Genomic DNA, 10,026 nt, shown 5'->3' with positions numbered 1-10,026 from the left:
CCACTTCTCCCACTGCGCCTCTGATGCACCGAGAGTCCTCGGATTTTTTTTTTATTACTGGCTGGAAATGTCTGACTCGGCCAAACCTCTGACTTCCTTCCTCATCGAGGACATCCTCTCCAACAAAGACAGTGCGCGATTCAATGATAAATGCTGCTCGCAGAAGGAGGAAAGATGTTCGCAGTGGAATGAAGAATCAGGAAAGTTTTCACCACAGCTCTGTCTTCAGGAAACAGCCTTTGGATTACAGACAGGTGAGCGTCTGCAGGCTTTCAACAGCAGGTTTACTGCGCTTAGATAAAGTGACCAAATCAGTTTGATGTGTGTTGTTTACTATGAAGAATGTGCAGAATGGTGCAGTGTAACAACAAAAGACTTGCTTTAAAATTTTATTTGTAATGGCAGCTGTTTATCTTACAATGATCACAAACCAGTTCACAAAGCCTGCTGTAAACCAGTTTACCTGTTTAATGACTGGATCTCATCTGTGCTTCACAGAATCTCTGAACACATCATGCCCCAGCTCCTCAGAGTCAACTTTGCCCTCCCCCGGAAAGCAGAAGCGCTCCAGAGCTGCGTTTACACACCTCCAAGTGCTCGAACTGGAGAAGAAATTTAATCACCAGAAATACCTGTCGGCCCCAGAGAGAGCTCAGCTGGCCAGAACCTTAAGACTAACTGAGACCCAGGTGAAAATCTGGTTTCAGAACAGGAGGTACAAAACGAAGCGGAAGCAGCAGACATCAGAGTTTTGTAAGGATTTGTACAATGCAGAAGGACTGGGTCTGAAAGAGGATTTGGTCAGATCATCACTGATTACTTCCTTCTACAAAGCCTACCAATACAGACCCTACCTGTGGGACTACAGTGGCCCCTGGGGCCCAGTGTTATGGTGAAAATAAATGTATAACCCTAAAGTTTATCATCTACAAGCTTCTAAAATCTATGTTTACTGTCACAACTGATTCTTTGTCAGATTTGGAACATGGTGTTTGCTCATGTGTTGACTTTATCCATCTTGTGGAGTGATTTCGCTCATGAAAATGTGCTATCATACAAATCTTGCTGTATGGATATGACATGGATTTGCACAGCCAACTTGTGACATTGTTGATTAATAAATTATTAATAAATTAATGCTTATACATTTAACCTTTGTTAAGAGTGCTTTAAAATTTCGAGCATTTGAATGAAGTTAAACTGTGATAAAATTGCAGTTGGTGTCAATGAAGGCGAAAGAATGAGACCCGATTTCTTCAAGGAGCTGATGCCCTGATTGCAGGAAGATAAACTGCTCTTTCTAGAGACAGCACCACACGGAAAACGAGAGGAAACGAAACAGTAAGAGAGTCAGCTGACATCACGCATTCCAGATGCTTAGACATGCTGACATAAATACAAATATGAAGGCTGGCCAAGAGGCATCTTTGTTTAAATCAGAGATAAACGGAGCTCCATAAGGCATCGAGTTCAATCAGCAGTTGTCAGCTTTGCTTTCTTGAAAGTGGGGCATGAGGAGGTAAAGCTGTCATGTGGCTCACCTCCTGCATGCCATGGTGATTGTGAGTATACCTGGCAGTTGGTAGATAAAAAAGTAACAGAACGTGTTTCTTAAGGTATGTTCTGTATGATGTATAACAATAAGTGAGGATAACACACAAAATGTGATGTAGACTTTAGATCTGGGCACATTTTGTGACCCCTTTTTGGAAGCTTTGGTGTAATCATAGCCCTGTACACTCATGCATGTAACACATACTACAAATCAACATATTTTTCTAAGCACCTGGATTGTACAAATAAAAATTTTAAGAAGTCTGGCAGCACGATTTTTCAAACTGACTGACGTCTTGTTAGTTTATAAAGTGAGACTTACACTCACACCAGCTGCACTGCGGCTATGAAGCATTTCGGTGGCAGAGTGTTCTGCAGGTGTGTTATCACCTGGACTTCTCATGAGCTCTTTTTTCCCTCTCAGTAAATGAGGTCAAAGTTTCCTTTATGAATGTTCTTCATATCATTTCCTTCCCACTGAGTAATGCTGTGCTTCACTTACATATCCCCCAAACCCTAAAGAGTTTTTAATCAAGCATCTAAACAACAACTGCTATGTTCTGGCTTGCAAATTTACAACCACGAAATCCCAATGCTTGATAACCTCAAGTTCACCAAACACCAAGTTTAAACATGCTGTGCACATACAAAAAACAAAGACAAAATTCGGAAACAGGTCTAACGTTGCAGCGAGACTTACACCGCACTATCCCAGTCAGCTGAGAGTGATTGTGGACTGACCCAAACAGAACCAAACTTGATAATGAATTAGTCCATGGCTACAAAAAACAAACAAAGACAATGAATTTACTGCATATGAGCTTCTGTGGCTGACCCATGTGGAGATAGATGGTATCTCAGTCCTTTGATTGGTTGAAAAGCAAATGTGACAATCTCCCGTGGGGTCCAGAACCAGACAGCTCAGTGAACAATGTAAAAATTATGATGAAAAACTAAGTAAAATCCTATGAGGGAGTTTTACTTATTAGGGAAGTGAACAAATCAACAGCTTGTTGATGACACTGTACTGAGTTTTATTTAAGGAACACTTGGAGATGTTTTTAATATTGTTAGTAACTGATAAAAAAAAACTGTGGCATGTGGGTGTGGACCTTTTTTCTCTTTCTAAAGTTGCTAATAGTAACGTGTTTTTTTAGTCTGTAATATTCAAAACTTCAGAGATTTTTTATCATCTGTGCAACTGATTTCACTTCTGCTCCTCTTTATACTGTGTTTCAGTGTTGGGAAAGAATGACCAACTCAAAAGCAATTATAGAATATAATAGCCACTTTAATGTTGAATTCAATTTCAAAGATTTAACTCACCATCGGGGAGATTTTACGTCATAGTAAATGCATCTAAATCTATACTGACTTCCTTACACTGGTTTGGTTACCCCTGGATCCAGGCTTAAAAGCAGAGGTGATGGAGTCTCTTCAGTGGTGCCCAGTCCCTCAATTATTTTAAAAACCCTTAAAAATCCTGTTTGAGTCTAGTTGAGCATCCTATCCTGGCTTTGATTACGCAAACACACTCTTTCTTGCACAATTAGATATTTGTTGTGTACTTATTGTTGATTTAGCGACTGTTATCTATTGTGTATATTTTGTATAACGTGTACAGCCCCTTGCAGCCGAGGCTGTTTTTGACTTGTCTTATTTATACAAAAGCTGAGGAACAGCGCTGAAAACTAAGAAGCAACTATAGCTTCCTTCAGGATGGCATGCTGGTCTGACTCGGGACGGTGCTGATAAGATGACACAAAGGATTTAGGGCTTTACATATTTAAGAAGGGCATGTTTGTAGTAACATAACTGAAGTGTGAGCACAGGTCTGATGGAGGTGATAGGATATTTCAGCTCTTTCACACTGCTAATCTGTCTGACTTTGTGCAGCGCATGCCCTTATGCAAACCCCACAGGGCAACAAATGCTAAAAACACAACTGCGGGCATTTTTTTTTTTTTGCCCACTTCTGTGTTTTAATTGTCGATCATTCTTCTAAATGAAAGCCTCGCTCGTCGGTCATGAGGTTAAACCTGTACGGGGAGTTATAAGGTATTAGAGTGTCAGCTTAGGAAAAAGCACACGGTTTCTCATGCCGGTATAGAAGCTGGAGAAATGAAATCATTCCTCAATCTTGATGTCTAAATATTTCCTCAAACTAAAGTGACTCCTTATCAGCGATGCCAGCGGCCGTGCTGTTCACTATTCATAGGCCCTCAGAGTAAACAGGTAATTAGACATGAAGAGGGGCAGATAGCATCTGTTTTGACGGCATTTGAAACTCTGACTGTATCTCTCAGCAACTCTCTGTGTCTTTCAGCGGCTCTCAGTGTATATGTTCATGCTCATCAGATAAGGGAGCCTGTTGAAGGGTGTAGGGTTGGGAGAGCCATTATTATACTTGCCATGTGATACCTGCACTTCCGCAGGCTTGAAGAGACATGGTACATTGATTCACAAACACACAAGGCTTAAAAAAACAACTATATCATCTTGTGTTTTTCTTTCTCTTTCGTTCTTCAGGTTTGGTAAGTGCCTGTCTGCAGCCTACCTGGATTAACTGGATTTGGCAAGCACATGATGAAAACAGAGAGTAGTTGAAAACATCACTCTCTTATCTGTTTTTCCTCTATTCGAGCTGTTTTTGTTGTTGGGTTTTTTGGGGAATAAACAGGTATAAGGCAATAACTTTATCTTTCAGAGGTCTGATTGCAATACGCATTAAAAAGCACGGTCGCAGAGCCTTTCTCTTCACGGTGGCCAATGATGCTTTGAAAAACAAGCAGATCTTCTTAACAGATGGGGAGAAAACCAACCCTGACCACAAAGACAGCCTTTGTCAGTGCTCCAATATGCCGTGACTGTCTTACAAATTTGTTGGACTTGATAAGGACGTTTAAAACAGCCCTGATCTTCTCATGGGAACACTCATAAACTTCCTTGAATAGTGTAACTGGATCCCTCATGTTACGGACCCTGTAGAACAGCTGCCTTTCTTTCCTCATCAGCAGATACATAACAGCATCCAACTTATCCGATGGCTGACATCGATTGTGCCTAAGTACGTGTCGTGTGTGACAGAGAGAAAGGATGTGGGAGGAGATAGGCATGCTGAGGGAGAAGAGACTTTTTCCCCCCCCCAGTGTACTTTGAGATAAAGATATAAAGTAGTGAGACAGTTTACGGCAGATTAAGGTGATTAGAGAAAACTATAATGAGGACAGAAGACGTGGGTGAGGGGGGCTTTCATTGTGTTGTTCAGATAAACAACCTGTATGTGGAGAAGGGCGAAAACTAAACACTTCAGGGTTCCAGCAGAAGTGTACGTGTCCTGCAGCACGCTGGTTTGGAAGAAAGCTCCGCGCTGCCTGCATCTCAAAAAAATCTGATTTATTTTTTTGTCAGCAAACAGGGAATCATGGGCAGGACACACATCTGAAATATCATATTCACCTTTGCACCAATGCTGGAAATAAAATAATAGAATTACCAAGAAGATTAGTGGAACCAACATGAGGTCAATGAAAAGAAATTAAGTACACTGATGCTCAAATGTTTGGGGTCACTACAAATTCCCTGTTTTCATTTAAAAATAATAAAAACACTCAGTCAATCATCGGTGTTCTTAATGACAGTCGGTGATTAAGACCAATAAAACAATCAAAAACAATCGCTCCCCTTGTCCAGTGGCACACTGAGTTACTTAATGGAAGTTTCCACTGATGCTAGCGTGACTTAAATTTGTTTTGCTGATTAAAGAAGCCACTACAGGAGTGTCTGGTCCATCAGCCTTTGTGGACATCAAAACAGATACAATCATCATAATTAATACTGATCCAAGTTCAACATTGAAAGTATACCAGTCACATAGTTGCAATATGGAAACAACATCACACAATGCACTAAACCCTGACTCTAACCCCATAACCCTGGGAATTCTCGGACACAAAAAAGGACAACACTGAAAATAAAAGACATTCATTCTTACCTAGGGACTGACCTCAATTTGGAAAAGGATGCGGGGTTGATGCCCCGTGCACTTCCTGTTCCTCCTTCGGGTGCGACGGGCTCTATCTCCTCAATCTAACCCCATAACCCTAACTGTACCCTAGTAACCTTAAACCTAGCCACGGTTACATCCTAACCCCCGACTCTAAACCTCATGGTACCTGCCACCTTTTTTGGATTTTTTTCCTGAGTTTCCTAAAATGTTTTTGTGCTATTATGTAAATAGCACAAATTGGCTCTAACCACAGCAGAAGGGGGAGGCCACAGAGAGCAACTGTACATCAAAGCCTTTAGTTTGAGAAGCAGGCATTTCAGGTTGACCGTGTAGGTTCTCAGTTATCAGGTCATGGTAGTCTTAGAAGGTTAAAAAGAAGTGGACTGGACTTATTTAAGTTTTTTGAAGACATTTCATCTGTCATCAGAGAGACTTCCAGTGGCCTTCTTTTTCAAGCTCTTAGAGCGTTACAGGTCCTTATATAAACAGCTTGGTAAAATGGTTTCTGTAAACTCAGATTGTGTTTGTGAACTTAGTGCACACTATTGTATGAAATCTTAATTCTTGTGTAGAAAACAATAATGTGAGAAGTATTTGCCCCACTCCTTCCTGATTACTTTTTCTTTTGCACGTTTGTCACACTTGAATGGTTCAGATCCATCCTTTAATTTTCAACACAGAGAGATACTATTCACATTCACACCTATGGGCAATTTATAATAATGAATTTACCTAACCCTACTAAGTGCATGTCTTTGGACTGTGGGAGGAATGTGGAGTGCTTGGGGTGAACCCACACAGACGGGGGAAGAATGCAAAGTCCACATAGAAAGGATCGAAGCAGCAAAGCAGCCACAGTCACACTATCACCACCGTGTTTGACTGTTGGTATGATGTTGTTTTTATGAAATGCTGTCAGCATTAAACCAGATGTAGCAGAACTCATACTTAATTTTTTCTTGTCAGTTCACAGAATATTTTCCCAGATGTCTTGGGGATTGTCAAGATGTTTTTTGGTAAATGTGAGACGAGCCTTTGTGTTCTTTTGGGACAGCAGTGGTTTTCATCATGGTACCCATGGATGAGTACCATGCTCGGTCTCTCTCTTATTGTTCAATCATGAACTCTGACGTTAACTGAGACGTGAAGAATGTGATTCTTTAATGTTGCTCTGGGTACTTTTGTGACCTCCTGGATGAGGTGTTGATGTGCTCTTGGAGTAATTTTGGTTCACTGCTTTTCCAAGCTTTCTCCATTTCTGTATAATGGCTCTCACTGTGGTTCACTGCAGAAACTAGAAATAGTTTTATAATCCTTTCCAGACTGATAGATGTCAAATTTGTTTCTCAGCTGTGTCATAATGTGTTGCTTTTTGAGGTCTTTTAGCCTGCTTTACTTTGTCAGACAGCTTTTATTTAAGTGTTTTCTTGGTTAAGCATGTCTGCCATTAATCAGGCCTGTGTGTGGCAAGTGAACTTAGCTTTTCAAAAAATAGTGACTTTTTCGCAAAGAGTCAGGTAGGTTTGCATATTTTTTTCCCCCTTAATAAATAAAAAAGTATATAAAAACTGCATTTTGTATTTACTTGGGTTATCTTTGTCTAATATTAAAATTTGTTTGATTTGAAATATGTAAGAGAGGGAAACAAAGAGAGAGGGAGTAGGCTTTCACAGCATTGCGTTTTCACTGTTCAATTTTTAAGAACAGGAGTACTTTAAGTTTTTGGGACTGATTTTTTAGTCATTTAACTGACCAAACTGATGCCACAGCAAATCTTACCAGTTCTAAAATATGAAGGACATTTGTAAAGCCTCTGCTCTAGACCATTTTTAAAGCACTGTTGATATACAGTTAGATCAGGAAGTACTCTACAAGGACAATTAAAAAAACAAAAATGTTGCCTTTGTAAACCAGTGTAGGGACTTAAGATCAAATAATCAGTGTAAAATTTCAGCTTTAATTCAACAAAAGTAAAGGCTCAAAAGTAATGTAATTTAAATGTAAGCATATGACTTTTTTGTTTAAATATTATTATTTGGATGACAATCTTTTGCAGTAACTGCCTGAAAACTAGATCCCGTGTTTCCTGTGTGAGCTGTCAGCCCCTTACTGCTATTTTAATGCTCTACAATAATAATAATAATAATAATAATAATAATAATAAGTAATCTTCCTTGTAACTATTAAATAAGAGATCACAACACTTTGACAGCAAGTCAACATCACTGATTGGCGTGCCTGTTATGTCAACCTTTATGTAACAGCGCCCTCTACCGAAACTGTATTACTCTTACAAGTTAAAGGGCTGGTTCACACAAACAGTAGTAAAAAGGTTTTTCGCCGTGTTTGCTTTTCAAATAGAACTATGATATATCAGGACTGTAAAATATGCTACTTTAAATCAAACTCCACTATAAAACCTTTTGCTGTTGTTCTATGAAACAGAACAAACATCTTCCCCAATCTGCAACACTCATTCCCAACACAAATACTCCAGAAAAATCAAACACAAAAGGGCACCATTTCTCACTTACATGTTTATTTCAGCTCCAGTGTTGCATACTGTAGCAGCATTATTACAATCATTTTGTATTTGCAGGGTCAAACTTTCAAGCATTCCTGTCACTGGAGATGACACTCACTTTTGCGTGTAAAGATCATAAAAATATTTACATTATTCAAATTCCCACATAGAACATCAGCTTTTCTGTTTCAAAATACTTTTGACACTACTTTTATATCTCAGTTGTTAACAGATACCTCAAAATCTGAGATTTTCCTCAGCGGATCCAACTAAAAAAAATAATAATAAAATAAAAAAAAGACACAATGTGTGCAACAGACTGAAACATCAATCTACTTTTATATTGAAACATGTTATCCATCCATGTGAAAACAATTCAATATGAATAGTTTATGTAGTCTATTCCAAGTCAACCATATCACTATGTAAAAAATTAGGTTGCACTGTAGTTTTTCAAGATTAATTCAAACTTTTTTTTATGACATTCAAAAGAACAACAACAAAAAATAAAAGTCCAATGGCGTTTGCTCAGAACATCACTGAGCTCCAAACTTGAAGATGTGACTGTAAATCTTAACACTACTGAGTGAAAACTACATCGCAAAAAGTGGAATAAAAATCCACCGCAGGCAGGCACGCAACATCGTGCAGATTAAAAGTAGAATGCATAGGTTGTCTTTGGTTTAGTATCATTTACCCGACTGTACAAATGTGAGGAATCGGTGGCTGAAGGGGCTGCGAGATCAACGAGAATGCGTCAAACTTTTCCAGAGTAAGAAAAATATCCTCCTTAATTCAAAATAAATACATCTGACTGCTTTCTGGATAACATCAAGGTCTGGCAAAATGACAATAGGCTGAAAAGAGCAGAGAGCACACAGGAAACGTTTAACTACAACAGGATGAGTGAAAATAAAAGAAATAACAATGCCTGCTTACCCTTACTGATGCGATCAAGTTTTTACTGACCTCATGGTAACAAAGTGTACGTCTGACGTCAAGTCATCACGTTGCACTTTGCATCACAGGGGGTGTGCGTGTTCGGCTAAAGCCGAAGATAAAAATAAAAAAGCATTTTACATACAATGTACAGCTTTAATCTTCACGGTCAGCACGATTCACACGAAAGCTGAACATCACACCAGGCTAACAGAGAGGCTTCTCGGAAATAGTCACCGCTGTGTATTCGTGTTTTGAATACACATAAACAAGCTGCCTGTCTTCAGTAACAGCGAACGATCTTTAAATTGTGCGTGATTCAGATGCACTGCAGTTCTGTGCAGGCAAAAAGCTGGACCGCTACGGCCTACACACCTTCATGCCGAGAGAGAAACGGGATCTCTCAGGGGGCAGGAAGAAAGTATTTAGTATTTAATTTAAAAAAAAAATAAAAAATACAAAAAACCCCAAAACAATCAGGAGAATTGATGCAGATTTATGTGTGCGTTTAACAGATGTGACTGATGCCAATACAAAGAGCCTGTATTCATTCATAATTCATTCTAACAGAATTGTGTGCTTTTCATGATGCAACTTGGACCAAAGAAAATGTAAATATGGGAAGATTTCCTATGTCGAGAACAGAAAAGGAAAAAGGGTTAAGCAGGGTTTTATATGCTTATAAGGCACTTGGAACGTGTAGCTGTCCCATCAGCAGAGACGTGCAAATAAAGAATGTGCTGTGATGGTTCTGTGCAAACGCACCCACATACACACATGTTAAGAAAATAAATATAGAGTTCCAATATTAAGAAACAGAAACAACAAACAACATGGGAGAGTTTGGAAAAGCTGGGGTTGGTGAGTTTGTGGACTGGAGGAAGAACAATATCACCTCTTCTACAAGTATCCATCCATCCATCCATATATATATATATATATATATATATATATATATATATATATATATATATATATATATATATATATATATATAGTG

At 39.0% G+C, this 10,026-nt stretch overlaps 1 protein-coding gene across 1 annotated transcript; it reads left to right on the top strand.

Annotated features, from left to right (window-relative positions):
- The first annotated feature begins 5 nt into the window (after window positions 1-5).
- nkx3-1 (NK3 homeobox 1) lies at window positions 6-1,071 on the top strand. The gene is made up of 2 exons (XM_026188489.1): window positions 6-254; window positions 499-1,071. The coding sequence occupies exons 1-2, from the start codon at window positions 68-70 to the stop codon at window positions 894-896; spliced, it is 585 nt and encodes a 194-aa protein (XP_026044274.1). The 5' UTR covers window positions 6-67; the 3' UTR covers window positions 897-1,071.
- The last annotated feature ends 8,955 nt before the right edge of the window (window positions 1,072-10,026 follow it).

The sequence above is a fragment of the Astatotilapia calliptera genome, chromosome 12 (assembly GCF_900246225.1).
Source record: "Astatotilapia calliptera chromosome 12, fAstCal1.2, whole genome shotgun sequence".
Taxonomy (NCBI): domain Eukaryota; kingdom Metazoa; phylum Chordata; class Actinopteri; order Cichliformes; family Cichlidae; genus Astatotilapia; species Astatotilapia calliptera.
This window is presented reverse-complemented; position numbering and strand designations above follow the sequence as displayed.

What these genes read in the sequence shown, in the direction of transcription:
- nkx3-1 (XM_026188489.1), top strand. Translation starts at nt 68, where the DNA reads ATGTCTGACTCGGCCAAACCTCTGACTTCCTTCCTCATCGAGGACATC. An exon ending in AGCCTTTGGATTACAGACAG is followed by an intron (nt 255 to 498) that starts GTGAGCGTCTGC and finishes TGTGCTTCACAG; the next exon opens with AATCTCTGAACACATCATGC.